Raw genomic sequence first — 15,021 nt, 5'->3', positions numbered from 1 at the left:
ACAGGGCTTTAAAACAAGTTCTCCCACATCCCAGCTGAGTGCCCTCACTACTTTGCCTGCTGGCTACTCTAGAGTGGGTGGGTCTCTTACCAGAAGCTGGAAGAGCTGAGAAACAGTTCCCACAAAAGTTTCATCACGCCCAGCCAGTTCTCGTGAAGGGTTTGTAGGTTTCTACAAATCATCGGTGTCTGCCAAAACCCCCACAAAAAAATTTGGTCAGAAAAACACTCCTCCCCAGCTGTCATCTGAGCCAATCACCATGAGGACAGAAGGCTTTAGTCACTAAGACTATGGTTGGGTAGATAGAAGGTTTTTCCCTGCAGCATACATGAAATTCCCAGTGTCCGTGCTATCTGCCGGAGAGCCTTGCAAGTGACCACAGACATAGGTATTGACTAAAGAAGGGAAGCCCTTTCTGGGGAGGAAACCATGGAAAGCTGAAGGCCTCTTGTGGCAAGCATGCATAGCGCAGGCGGAGAAGTCGGCACAAGATACAACAGGGCCCAGGAATGTTACCCAGAGGTCAGAGATAGCTTGGTAGATGGCCCCGCCTAGCCTGCATTCCACAGAGCTGCCATCACCCCAGGAAAACAGGGCTCTGCTTAGAAATACATGAGCAAAACAACCAACTGACTGCTTCAGAGCCCAGGTGGAGTGGATTAACACATACCATTGAAAGCACACAGCCACAGATCCAGGTACAAGCTCCAAGCCTTTACTACTCCATCCAGGAAGAGCACAGACCATCTGCAGATGCTTCCTCAGCCTGATGAAGGGTATTTGTACCTGAAAGCTTGTAAAGAAGAGTTTTTCCAACTATTTGAGTTGATCTAATAGAAGATATCAGATTTACCCAAAGAACCTGATCTTGTCAGTTCTCCATTTTACATGCACTCCCCCACCATCCCATTGCAGCAGCCCCTGCACCAGCTCCAGCGTTCGCAGCAGGATCCAGCACTTGGGGCAACAGCTGTCCCCAAAATGCACAGCAATGTGAAAGCACAGTCATTTTGTTGAAGACCTGCTTCACCACATACCCTCTTTTCTCCAGGAGCAAGTCCATAGAACATGGAGAAAGACCCCAGCGTAACACCTTTACCATCTTTATCACCCTTTTCATTCTGGCTAAAAAGTACATGGGCAGGCCATAATAATAAATCTACGATCAAGGGGTCACTCACTTTTCCTTAGTCACTTGTTCTGGAACAAATGATCTCGCAGCCCTTAGCTATGCCAGCTCAGAGAAGCCCAGAGAGGTTGAAGCCTAAATTTCCCAATGTCTGCCAGTTTGTGATGTTGGACCCATAGCACTTCATTCAGACGCTGACCACCTGCAGTCCTCAGTATCTTTGGCTGGAGCCGTGAGTGCTCATTATTCTCTACAATTAGATTCCAGGCGCTGAAAGTTCCAAACTCAAAATAAGCATCCATTTTTGATCCAAATGATTAGCCCAGAATAAAAACCCAAATCTCCTGGGACCAGCACTGTTATAATTCAACATCTATGTCCTTACACATTGGGTACAAGCACATGTAACACTTAGAACAGTTTAAATGAAGTTCAAAGCTGAAGCCTGTTAAATCAATTTAAAGCTATTGTGAAAGATTCAACAGTGTACCTGGAGAAACAAGTGCTATTCTGACCCATTCTGGTGTGAGAGCCCAGCACTTCAGTTGTGAGCACTGTCCCTAAATCAGTGGCATTTGGGAACGGTTCTGTGTCTGAACCCTGTCCTGCAACAACTGTGAACTGGTTTCAAATAAGTGACATTTTGGAACAGTTCAATTGTTATGTGTCTGCACCTGCCAACTGACCTAAGTGCTACCATAAGGAGACTGGACTGACAAGGATAGCAGCGAGGAGCTTTCACTCGGTGGAGGGACTAAGCATACATCTGTACAGCCTCTTCAGTCATCCTGAGACTGCTATAGAGAAACAAGCCCTCCCCACTTGTTCCTGCTTAGCACGCACAACCCACTGGCTGGTCACATGGATACATTTTGGAGCATGTCCTGGCATACTCTCAGAATCAGTCACAAGCAGGCTCCTGAGCATAAGTGGTGGGGGAAAATATTATTTGTGGGGAGCTGAGCCCCGCCTGACCCCTGGCCCCTCCCTTCTGCAGGGTTGTTGCAGGGCCAGCACACACTGGTGCTGTACATGGCAGCGGAGGAGTGGATGTATGCCGAGCTGTGCCAGGCGCTGCAGGATGGCGGTGCCATGATGATGATGCTGTTGCTGGACGCCGCAAAAAGTTTTGGGAGGGCCAAGCTCCGTTAGCCCCAGCCTTCCACTGCCTATGCTCTCGAGTGTGGCACGGGGAGCCTCTGGTATCTCTAGTAGTGATGAAATGACATTTTTTCAGTATGCACAGCAGGAGTGAGTGGACAGGGCTGGCTGCTTGGTGGGCAGTGGTCTCAGGAGACACCAAGTGTGCTACAGACAACCCTCACGAAATAAGACTTACTGCATGGCTTTGGCCCCTGTGGAGAGTCAAGAACAGAGATGAGCATAATGCAAGGAACAAAAGGGGGAAAAGGAGATAAAATTCCAGATACCACCACACAGAGGCAGTTGAAGTACAATCTATATTATCTATATATTTTTATTTGTCATTGTATTTGCTTGTTTCTGCAGAGTATAACGTCACAAAGACCAAAATAGAGAGAGCGGCTTGTCGCTGAGCTCACATCAGTTATACACGATAGGTACAAAACTAGGTGACTCTGTCTTATTTATCATACATTTTTTCAGTCATTTATATACAAAGAACTACTCTACATGGAAAAATAATAAACAAATTCCACGGGTATGTTACATGGTATTAAGGAGAGGGGAAGAGAACTACCAGGGGTCTATTGGTGGGACTGGCTTTTGTTTATGGCCCTGGGCTACTGTGAGTTGGATATGCATGATCAAAGGGCCCAGTAGCCAAAATCTCAAGCTCTGAGTTTTATCATATGTGCACTTTTAATAGCCAAAGTGACTACTGTACCAGTCATTGTTCTGGCACTTGCCCATCTTGAGAGAGAGCAGAAAGCTTAGCAGAGATGTTTTCATATGGCGCTAAAAAAGGTATATGGCGCTGGCTGTGGTAGGTAGGACTCTACTTTCTACCAGGTTCCTTTGAAGGTAACCAGTGCAAAAAGGTTATGCTTTAAACATCTACATACAGGAAGCTTCAAGAATATCCAGATCCTATGCACAGTATATGCAGCATACATTTTAAAATAATAATAATTTAAAAAAAAATCCTTCCCCAAAGCTGGGATATTTTAGGGTCAACGGGGAAACCCCAGGGACTCCAAACTTCAGCCCCTCCCTCCATCCCTCCAACACAATGGAGGAATATTAGGGAGGTTTGCCACAAATAAGTTAAACAGGAAGAAAGGTGTTGTGGGGGAGTGCTGCAGCTGGAAGTACAGGGAATGGACACCCCCAATTTAACAGAGGTGAGTCTATACTGCCGCCTCCTCTGCTTCTGAAAAAAGAGTGAATATAAAATAAATAATCTGAGCACCATGGGGTGCTTGTGGATCAAAGTGAAGGTCACTGGAAGGGAGACCCATTTGAACTTCATGTCTGTGTTCCAAATGGCTTGGAGGTGTGGAAAGACAATTTTGCACCAAGCCTGTGAAAGGTCTGATTATTGTTTTTTGTTTCAGTTCAAGTTAAGTAGTAACTGATTAAAAAAAAAAAAATCATAACCTATTGCATGGGACTGCAGTGCAGGCGGTCCTGGTAGCCACAGACATTTGCTTTCAGACCTCCTGCCCCCCAGGGAGTTCCCCACACCACCCCCAGGCCCCTGGGCCGCTGTGTTCCAGAAACCTATTCACTTCCCTCCAGCTTATTCTCAAAAGCATAATATGGAGGGCAAACCACATCAGCGCTGACATCCCCAAGAGAAACGCACTCTGTTCTCAATAAGCCTGCCCCTCTCTTGGCCTGCATCTATTCGCTGCCAATCAAACTGGACTTTGGATTGAGGTCATTTCCAGGGGCATTGCTGCTGCTGTTGGGATCATATGTGTCTATGTGAAAATTAAGGCACAGAAGAGAAAGGTAAGCCACGTGCAACACAGTCAGGCCCCAGCTTTTCCCCTCAAGCCTCCCCAACAGAGGGACTGGGTGCGCTGACAGCACGTGCTTGCTGACCACAACTAGCCAAGGGGCCTGAAACCATAATGGCTGCTTCATATGCAGTGGCAGTGGTGGAAAGGAATGAAGAGAGGCCCACAGCCTGGAGGAAAGCAGCAGCTTCATGTTCACCTCCCTGTTTTGGTTCCTTTTTTTGTGGGCAGTTTTAATATGAGCACAAATAGTCACAACAGTAGCAGAAGTCCAACCAATCTATGGCACTTTGTTCCCCCTGCATCCCAACTTTAAACCATCAAGAGGCATTTTTTGGTGCCTGGCAAGATTTTCAGCTCTTCGGGGGGTCCTTTTTGTGTTCATTCTGCTGAACACCAGATTCAAAGCCCACTGAAGCCAAAGGGAAAAACTCTCATAGACTTCAATGGGTTTTGGCTCTAGTCTCTATTGTGTCAGTTGCTGTGGGGGCTATATCACATATTATGGCAACTCTACTCTGGAAGATCATGGAGGAACCACAAAGGAGTAAAACAAATTGGCTAGAACATGTAAACATTTCAGACTGGCCCAGCTGGGTCCCAAACAACAGAAAGGAGGGCAAGCAGGGAGCAGAACGTTTCTGTCAGGAAACCCCCTCCTTATAGCAATGCTCCTTCAGTTCCCAAAGCAAATCAATGGATGGCAAGGCTGAAAGAGGGATTTCTATAAGAAAAGAGGAAGGGAAAATGGTGCATGTGCTGGAACTGAATCAGAAGGTGCACGCGTGTTTGTACTATAGCATCTAGGGCTGAAGTGTTTTGATACCCCGTCTCCCCCAACTGAGAGGAGTAGGAAACAAAGAACCAATGGCCTACCGATCATATTTAAACACTTCTAACCACAACTATTGTACTTCAGTTACTGGTCATGGCTAGTCCTATGTCTTATTAGTAGCAGGAGCTGGACACACTAAGGAGGAATTCTGACTCTACAATGTAGGAGACATGGGAATCCTAAAGATTTATGGTAACCATAAAAACCCCTTGCCCACAAAGGGAAAATATGCTTTGTATCTGCCCCTTTACCTGATCATCAGCTGGAGCCAGAAGGAAAATCTCCCGCTCCCCCCACGCCCCTCCCCACAAGTATCAAACTGTATAAATCAGTGCACAAGGGGGTGATGGACAGGTGTTTACTTCTGAAGCATCTGGCAATGGCCTCGGGCAGACAGAGAACATGGTAGCAGAGAGACCAAGGGTTTGGTCTGGTTCTCAGGAATTCTTACAGGTGTCTCTTGACTGCCTTTCCCAAAGGGTTCAGGGCGGTTAGCACAGCAGTACTGATAAAGAGGAGAAAAAGGAACTAGCAGCTACATTCATGTCAACTGCTATGGAGAAAGAAGTGTAAGTAATTTAGCTGCTCAGTTGGGAAGAAAACTTTTTTGGCTATTTCTGTGTACCATAGCGCTTAGTGGGCGTGGGAGGCTATGACCTCACTTCCTGCACCCCCACACATAAAAGGGGAAAAAAGGAAAAATGGAAAACATGGTCCACTCTTTCTTAGGGCTTTGTTCCCCATTGCCATACATGTCTGTTGGTTTGAAACAGTCATTTGTGAAACAAAACCTGTTCCAGTTGATTTTTGCTTTAGAAAAGTGGTTTGTGAGAATGAAGTCCCAGCCACCCGTTCCCCCTGCTCATGATGTTTAGACCCACAAAAAGCTAACGGGAAGTGCCTGCTTCTGCATTGAGCACCATCCAGGAAGTGATATGACTAGTGTTGTTTGTTCAATAAATAAAAAGAAAGATTCCAGACCAGATGGGGCCATCATCCCTCATCAGCCTCAGGGAGCAACTGGGGATGGTGGCCCCTGTTAGAACTCATCGTCAGAGCTCAGCAGCAGTGTCTTCTCATTGTCACGGCCGCCCGAGACACTGTGGGAGCGTGAGATGACATGGCCACCATTGCGCCATGGTGGTCCATGCTCCAGTGTCGACTGCTGGGTGTACTGCTGGTAGGCAGGGGAGAAGTTATGAATGGCGTCCTGGACAATGTCATGAGGGTTCATGGTCTCCTTGAGGCTGCTGGAAATGCTCTTCATTGGGGCACAGCGACCTGGAGGGCAAAATGGAAGAGACCAATGAGAAACAGCAAAGTCTTGCAGAACTGAGTGCAAGGAGGAAGGGGAGAAGGGAAAAGCAAATGTTCATGCAGTGACCACCACCCCCTGACTCTAGACACTCCAGAACCTCCCAGCACAGGCTACCATAAGTAGGTTTCAAAAAAGTGCCATAAAATGGGGTGGGGTTTCTGAGAGGAAGCTCTCACCCACTGGAAAAGGACTAGTCACAACTATCTGAGCAATTTCACCTCAGCAGGAGACTGGAGACATATAGTGAAAATGGGATATGAACACAAACTGCTGACTACTCTTCCCTGCATCCTCATTCTACTGGTGAGCAAAAGGAAGGATCCAGGAATGCAGAGTGGCTTTTAGTTTTGCATTAATTTGAAAGGCAATTGGCTGCAAGACTGAGGGCCTCAGTTCTGAAGGGAACTCAGAGGGGATGCAGGGCAAGAGGGCTGGAGACACAAACCTAGGAGGCAGAGGCAAAAGGAAGCATTCCAGATAAGACAGAGGCATGTGCCGCACACACAGGGCAGAGGGAAGCACAGGCAGATCAGGGGGATGTGGGGAAACTGCAGGATACAGAAGACAAGCACAAGGGGAGGGTGCCTGTTTCCCATCCTAGAACTTTACTAATCCCATCCTCCCAGCTGCCAGGGGACCACTCCCAGCAGGAGCTTCCAGATTCTCTCCCATCTCCAAAGGACAAGCTCCCTGAATTGCCCGGAAAGGCTGCTTGCACTTGACAATGGCAGGGGGACACTGTCTCAAATAGGAGGGTTGACTGCTTTCAGCTCTCTGGCTCCAGTTAACATGCTCTGCAGTTTTAGCTAGCCCTAAAACTTAAGTGCATCAGTACTACAGGCCAAAGTCTCAGCCTGCTAGTCAGCCTTGCCAGAGGCATCCCATGACATCATGCCACCACCCACCAATGAGGACTTGCTCAAGCCACTGCATCCTACAATACAGGGGTCCTCAGGCATCTGCATTAAGGATGGACAGGTATTTACACACAAAGAAGGACAGTGAGAATCTGCCGGGTAGTTCTCCGTAGGGAAGGGGCAGGATACTGGTGAGGGGAGGGATGGGAAGCAAAACTGAAGGACATCCCAGTTTGGAGCAGATGGAACAATCACACAGAGAGCTCTGCACCTACCGTACGGCCCGTATGATGGAACAGCTGCATCAGAAACCAGTGGCCAAAGCAAGGGAGAGAAAGAGAGAGAGGGAGGGGAAAAAAGGGAGAGAGAGATAGAAAGACGGGAAATAATAGGCTGAGCAAGCAAGTTATTCTCAGCCCCACCACCACAACATCCCCTGGTGCTGGTTAACAATTTATCCATCCGTTTAGCCCCTGCAGCCTCTACAGCAACAGCATGTCATGCAAGAGGGCAGGAATCCATTATTTGATTTCCACCCCAACACCTCTCCTCATGTTGAAACGGCCTGGCCCCTCCAGAGCTGTGAGGCTGGCTGGGATGGAGTAGATGCTTCGTAATCTTCAAGAATACCTGAGCCTACTGTCTGCATGTGACACAAACCCCCACCCCTAGCAGGCAGGAAACCTCATCCCATTATCTGGAAAGAAAGGGAAACACATAGGCTGAACACAAGGCAACATGCTCCATCCAAGCCAGCTCTCACAACTCTCTGCTGATTCCTTCTCCTCTGGCCAGAGGCTGGTTCTCTGGCCTTCTCAGCCTTCACAGTGCCACTACTTGAAGATCCCCCTCCCTCACACCCAGTGCACTGACAAAGCCTTGCACTGTCATCCCTGAGTGTTAAACAGGAGCTGGCTCAGGCCTCTGTCTCTCGTACCAGTTACACAACCTGACCTGGTGGAGTTCCCCTGCAGTTACACAGGAAGGAAGACAATACACTGTCCTCCAGTAGGAGGCTGGTCTCACAGCTCTGAAGTCTGCAATGAGCTGTCATGGGTTGAGAACTGGGAAACTGAAAAGGGAACACTAGAAATGAGACAAGGTTCTGTTCTGTGGGGCCCTCGCACATTAGGTCTGTGCAAACATCACCAAGGAGAGAACATCACTTAGGGATACTGATGCCCACCCCTCTCACTGCCAAGCAAACATGCACCCTGCTGAGCCACGGTCTACTTTACCTTGTGCATCAAGGCGCTTGTCTGCATAGACCTTGTAAGTGAAGGCATGGCGCAGAGCAAGGGCTGCAAAGAACATCTCCACGCAGATGATGAAGTCCTGGTAGCCGGCAGCTACAGTGCCCTCACCCACAGACACGTTGGCTGAGTGGATCTTGGGGATGGCGCCGCACTTCTCCAGAATAGCCAGCAGCATGCCTGAGCGAGGTGACAAGGCCAAGCAAACAAAGAAAATTAAAGGCTGACCTCATACTGCCCTACAGAGCAGCAGAGGCCAGCTGTCTGTGCCAGCGCACTGGCAGGAAACTCGTTTAACTTAGGGACTTGTGCCAAGGAAGCCAGCAAGATGCTCCCCCTCACCCTGTCTTGGTAGCACAAGAGCAGGAGACATGTTGTGAATTTATAAAACAACAAATGTAAGCACCAGCAGCATTTCAATGTGGACCTTTCTCCTAAACATTACTCATAAATGAACTGTGGAACTTGCTGCTGCAGAATATTCCTAAATTCAGAAAGGGTAAAAAGGGATTAGACATTTCTTGAGAAATGCTCACTAGCTAGATTATATTAAAAGGAAAAATAAATCCTCCTGCTTCAGAGTATGAGCTGGTGACCAGCTGGAGCCAGGAAGGAATTTCTTTCCAAGTTGGGGGTAGGTGAATTATGACTTTTCAAGCTTTCTCTGGATACTGTGGCCAATGCTGAATCAAGATAAAGAACTAAGTAAACCATTAGCCTGTTCTGAAACAGTATTTCCTTATGTATATATGGGCTAACCCTGGACCTATAGGATTTTGGTGGCTGTGCAAAGTGTGTTTCTAAGTTGATGAGCCCCAGAACCAACAGGGAAACAAGGTTATGATACAAGACCCCCCCAAAAAGGAGATCTGGTGGTTGCTCAACCTCTTATCCAGGGAAAGGGGGGAGCACCTCACCTTGCCAAAAGGACAGAAAGATGACGGACTTGACCATGAAGAACTTGAGAACTGGGCTGTAGGGGCTGAGCAACTCGCGTGTGGCAAAGTAGAAGAGAAAGAGGGCATATAGCGCCAGGCTGACTGAGATGTTGTAGATGATCGTCACGTAGAGGTAGCCACTGGTGACACTGGAGCAAAAGCAAATATGAACTCTCAGAAGTTCAGACATCTCCTTTAGTCCTTTACCTGGGACAAGGTTCCTCTCCCCTCCTATATCCCTACCTGTCCACCCACCAACTAGCTCTGCTCTCCTGGAGCTCCTTTCCACTCCATCCATCCTTTCCTGCTTCCCTTCCTTTCATACACCCGCTCTGATCCCAAAAGCCCTTTCTCCCCATGCGTGCCCTCTCACCCTTTCCCATGGCCCCAAATAATTAAATAGACTCTAGTGAAGCCAGACTCTTTCCTTCACAGAAGAAAAGAACGTCAGGCATGTGCAACAGAGACATCTCATAATGATCTAGTTTGCTTACTCAAAGTCACCATCCCGGTACTTGCCAAAGACCTGGAGGATGACAGTGCTGATTGCCATGAGGGGCTTCACCACACAGAACTGCAGAGTGGCCTAGGGGAATGAGAGGGAGGAGGTGAGAGGGAGCATATGTGAAAGCATCCACACGGTACACGACATGCATAATACTACACACGTTGGCTTAAATCCATAAACAGCCAATACTGCCCATTTCAGTTGCCCTCAGGGCAGTTTATCTGGGAGGGGAGGGGTATTCCAGGCCTAACCACAACACAGCTCCTGCCATTCATTCATTAATCATCTGCTCTTGGGACTTGCAGAGCTCAGAGCATAAGGTGAAAGAGTCAGAGAGTGCATATGTACACACTTCGCTGCCCATCAGAGCAATGAAGCCTGTGACGTCTGGGTTGTTGCAAGAGGTTGCTCACTTATAAAGTTAGCTCACAGGCTGGGTTGTAACAGAGGTAAAGTGACCCACTCTGTGTTTTAAATTCTGGCCTTTATTTGCAGCCAAACACTCTATGGGTTAATCCAATAGAAAACACCAAGAAACACTTGATCAGATAAAACACGCATCTATGTGCTGCACAGAAGACCCTTAACACCATGACTCAATCTGAATACATGACTTTAAATCACAAACAAAAAAAAATATTGAGCAGCGTCCTGGGGAAGGGTGGGATGGCAACAGGACTCATGTCATGTGCTAACCATGTGGGCAATCCCCTTAGAGGAAAGAAATGAGGGAACAGCTATGCAATTTAGAGAGGATGTCAGCAAATAGAAACATCTGATGGCAACATCATATACCACTAGAACTGTCAACATGCCTAAACAGGTTAGATCCATTCTGATTTCACCTACATGAACATTAGACTCAGTCTGGGAGGGAGAATCATCATCAAGGCACCAAGGGATTTGATATCAGTTCTGTCTGCTCTGTCAATAGATACAGAGCAATGCTCCTTAGCACCTCCACACCAAGAGTGACATCTCTAAGAATGATTTATGTTTCCAGAGACAAAGGAGAAGGAGGTGAAGTTCCAGTTCAGCAGTGGGAGAGGGTAAAGACCCTAGACATGCCACTGGAGTTTCCCTTAAGCAGAAAGGTTCTGCTTGGTGCTGACCTGTGGTCATTTAAGAAGGGCTGCATAGAGGGAAAGGAAGCCAAGATAAAGAGGAATATTGTTTTTGATACGATGCAATTTGCTGGTGGTCATAAGACTTCACAAGGAGATTAAAAACCCCCAACACAAGCCAGTTGGTGAGTCACTGCAAAGATGCAAACAGAAAAAGGTCAAGCAAATTGGTAAACAACGCCTCTGAGCTTCCTCTCCTTCCCATTCAGGGACTGTTTAACCATTTCCCTGCAACCCAAGCCACAAACTTTTATTTTTAGGCATTTCCTGAGAAGCAAAGCATTACGAAATATGGGAAGTGCACCAATGGCACATGACCCAGACAGAAGGGTCACTAGACACGATTTAGGGGAAAGAACCTCTGAGCAATGCCATCCCAGGGAAGACAACTCTCCAGCCAGGTCTCTATGACACGCACATCCAAGTGTCATAGATTTCATAGACATTAGGGCTGAAAGGGACCTTGCAAGATCACTGGGTCCAGCCCCCTGCTCAAGGTGCAGGAAGTCAGCTGGGGTCAGATGACCCTAGCAAGATAGGCATCCAAGTGCTTTCTGAAAGGACCCAGAGTAGGTGCTTGCACCACCTTTGGGGGGTGTCTATTCCAAGCTCTGGGGACTCAGACAGAAAAGAAGTTTTTCCTTATGTCCAGCCTACAATGGTCTTCCCAGAGTTTGTGACCATTGGACCTTGTCTTCATGTGGGGTGCCCTGGTGAACAGATGTTCTCTCAGTTCCTGATGCACACCCTGTATGTACTTACAGGCTGCCACCAAGTCACTCCTGAGCCTACGCTTTTTCAGGCTGAAGAGTCCCATGGCTCTCAGACTCCTTTCATAAGGACTGTTCTCTTGTCCTCTGATCATGCACGTGGTTCTCCTCTGGACTCTCTCAAGTTTCTCCACATCCTTTCTGAATTGTGGAGTCCAGAATTAGATACAGTATTCCAGCTGTGGCCTCACCAAGGCCAAGTAAAGTGGGAGGATGACTTCCTAAGTCTTGCTTGAGATGCATCAGTAGATGCAAGCCAGAGTTTTGTTTGCTTTGCCAGCTGCAGCGTTGCATTGGTGGCTCATGTTTATCTTGTGGTCAATTATGACCCCTGAGTCTCGTTCAGTCGTGGTGCAAGCAAGTGTAGCACTGCCGAGCCTATAAGTGTGGTGTGGGTTTTTTCTCCTGAGGTGGAGCACCTTGAATTTCTCAGTGTTGAATGCCATCAGGTTTTGATCCGCCTGTGGAAGAATGCCACCCCAGCATCTTCCCAGACCCTTCTTTAGGTGTCCTTGCCATTGTCTCCTCACCTGCCTGTCAATTTGGTTGCCTGGGGTTACAGCTACTACGTGACCTCAGGCAGGTACAGGGGGAATGAACCTAGTCTCTATTGTGTTAGCTTTGACCTCATGGCAGTGGTTCAAAAGATGTCACTCTAGGGGCTGACCGATGATGCTTTTTAAACTGGTTGGCTGGTGCCCAACTACACCTGGCTGGGATTGGATCAGGTAGATGATGTCAAAAGGGCTATATAAGCCAACACTGCCCAGGAGGAAGGGCAGCAGCCATGATGAAGACACACACAGCAGTTCAACATCTGCAGCTCTCTCTCAAGATGCTGAAGTGTGTAAACTGTTGAAACCTATCTAGATATATAGCTTGCTGTAAAGTAGATGCTTGATCACAGGCTACTAGCCATACTGTTTGCTCTAAGGTTATTATGTAATACTTCTTTATCCTGCACCCTTCCCAAAGCCTTCCTTCTGTAACCAATGAAGTTCACTACCAAGCATGGTAGACTTGTTGGGAGAGGCATGCCTTTATGCCCCCTTGGTCCAGCTGACTAAGGGAGGCTACTTTTTGTGCTTCAAGCTAAAGGAAGCACCCCAAGTTTTTGCAGTGGGTTAAACCCCCTCAAGGTCTACAAGGCCTGTATACCCCAGGGGGCACATGGCCAAAGACAGACCAGATCCCCTGGGTGGTGGCAGTGGTACCCCCAGGCTTGAGTGTGTGCTCTGAGAAGGGGGTCAGCCTAACGTGGGGCGCCCCAGGGAGGCACTCGGATCCTGGTAGGGGATGGCTGCAGTGAGGTGGGTGGCTCAGAGCAGGAGTGCTCCCTACTGGTCCACTACACCGCCCATCTTGTAAGCCTGTCAAGGTCAGCCTGGATCGCCATCCTATCCTCTAGGGTGACCACACTCCCCCATAGTTTGGCGTCATCAGTGAACTTAGCCAGTCCGCTTCTGACACCAGAGTTCAGATTTGTTTATAAATTCATTGAAGAGTACAGGTCTGAGAACAGAGCCCTGGAGAACGCCACTGGTCACCATGTGCTATGTTGATTTGGTTTCATTGACTATCACTCTCTGGGTCCATCCACAGAGCCAGTTCCCCAGCCATCGGACCATGAGATTGTCGAGACCACAGTTCCCTAATTTTTCCAGGACGATATCATAGGATACCAGGACAAAGGCTTTCTTGAAATCCAGAAATATGATGTCCACCACTTCTTTGTCCAGGTGATGCATCACCTGGTCATAGAAGGAAATGAGATTGGTCAGGCAAGACCTACTCACAACGAAGCCATGTTGGCTATATCTCAAGACGTTGCCTTCTGTTAGCCTGTTGTTTATGGCTTCCTTGACAATTTTTTCCAAGATCTCTCCAGGGATTGAGGTCAAACTGATTGGCCTGTAGGTCTCCAGATCTTCCTTCCTCCCTTCATAGTTGCTAGGGTTGCAAGGGACCTGCGCAGATCATCAAGTCCGGCCCCCTGCCATGGGCAGGAAAGAAAGATGGGGTCAAACGACTCTGGCAAGGTGTCTATCTAGCCTCTTTCTGAAGACCCCCAGGGTAGAAGCGAGCACCACTTCCCTTGGAAGTTGGTTCCAGATCCTAGCCGCCCTGACTGTGAAGTAGTGCCTCCTGATATCTAGCCTGATTCTACTCTCAGTCAACTTATGGCCATTATTCCTTGTTACTCCCAGTACTGCTGGGGGGAACAGGGACTTTCCCATTGCCTGCTGGTCTCCCTTGGCCAGTTTATACACAGCCACCAGATCCCCTCTCAGCCTTCTCTTGTGGAGGCTGAACAGATTTAGGTCCCTTAGCCTCTCCTCATAGGGCCTGCCCTGCTGACCCCTGATCATGCGAGTGGCCCTCCTCTGGACCCTCTCCATGTTGTCCACATCCCTCCTGAAGTGCGGCGCCCAGAACTGGATGCAGTACTCCAACTGTGGCCTGACCAGTGTCGCATAGAGAGGGAGGATCAGCTCCTTGGACCTGCTTGAGATGCATCTGTGGATGCATGACAAGGTGCGGTTGGCCTTCCTGACTGCGTCCCCACATTGGCGACCCATGTTCATCTTGGAGTCTATAATGACTCCAAGATCCTTTTCTGCCTCCGTGCTGATGAGAGGGGAGTTCCCCAGCCTGTAGGTATGCAGCTGCTTCTTTCTCCCTAGGTGCAGTACTCTGCACTTGTCAGTATTGAATCCCATCTTATTCTCATCCGCCCACCCCTGTAACCTGTCCAGATCCAATTGCAGCCTGTCCCTCCCTTCTAGTGTGCCCACTTCTCCCCACATCTTAGTGTCATCTGCGAATTTGAACAAGGTGCTTTTCACCCTCTCGTCCAAGTCACTGATGAAGATGTTGAACAGTGCAGGCCCAAGGACCGAGCTCTGGGGGACCCCACTGCCCACATCCCTCCAGGTTGGAAATGACCCGTCCACCACCACTCTCTGGGTGCGGCCCTCCGCCAATTGGCGACCCATCTGACTGTGTAGGCATCGACGCCACACTCTCCTAATTTTTTAATAAGAATGGGGTGAGAAACAGTGTCAAAGGCCTTCCTAAAGTCCAGAAAGACTACATCCACCGCGACACCTGCGTCCAAGGATTTTGTGACCAGGTGTCTCTCTTCTTTCTTGAAGAGAGACACCATTGGCCCTCTTCCAATTACCAGGCACCTTGCTGGAGTGCCATGAGTTCTCTAATATCCTTGGCATTGGCTGCACTATGATGTCAACCAGTTCCTTTAGCACTCTTGGGTGCATTCCATCTGGGCTGGCTGATTTGTGGATGTCTAGCCTCTCAAGGTGTTACCTCATAGGATCTACACC

At 48.4% G+C, this 15,021-nt stretch overlaps 1 protein-coding gene across 3 annotated transcripts in view; it reads right to left on the bottom strand.

Annotated features, from left to right (window-relative positions):
- Nucleotides 1-2,576: 2,576 nt before the first annotated feature.
- TMEM184B (transmembrane protein 184B) overlaps nt 2,577-15,021 on the bottom strand; it is a 42,593-nt gene continuing 30,148 nt past the window's right edge. For 2 of the 3 annotated variants that reach the window (XM_025211328.1, XM_025211329.1), the window contains exons 6-10: nt 9,770-9,861; nt 9,255-9,424; nt 8,323-8,517; nt 7,360-7,383; nt 2,577-6,190 (exon numbers count right to left, since the gene is read on the bottom strand). In XM_025211328.1, coding sequence (XP_025067113.1) covers nt 5,949-6,190; nt 7,360-7,383; nt 8,323-8,517; nt 9,255-9,424; nt 9,770-9,861 — 723 coding nt within the window. In that variant the 3' untranslated portion in view covers nt 2,577-5,948. The remainder of the gene's footprint in view (nt 6,191-7,359; nt 7,384-8,322; nt 8,518-9,254; nt 9,425-9,769; nt 9,862-15,021) is intronic. The other variant, XM_006029856.3, reaches the window with a different exon arrangement.

This window comes from Alligator sinensis, unplaced genomic scaffold, assembly GCF_000455745.1.
Source record: "Alligator sinensis unplaced genomic scaffold, ASM45574v1 scaffold215_2, whole genome shotgun sequence".
Classification (NCBI taxonomy): domain Eukaryota; kingdom Metazoa; phylum Chordata; order Crocodylia; family Alligatoridae; genus Alligator; species Alligator sinensis.
The sequence above is the reverse complement of the archived record's forward strand: the minus strand, read 5'-3'. Positions and strand labels throughout refer to the sequence as shown.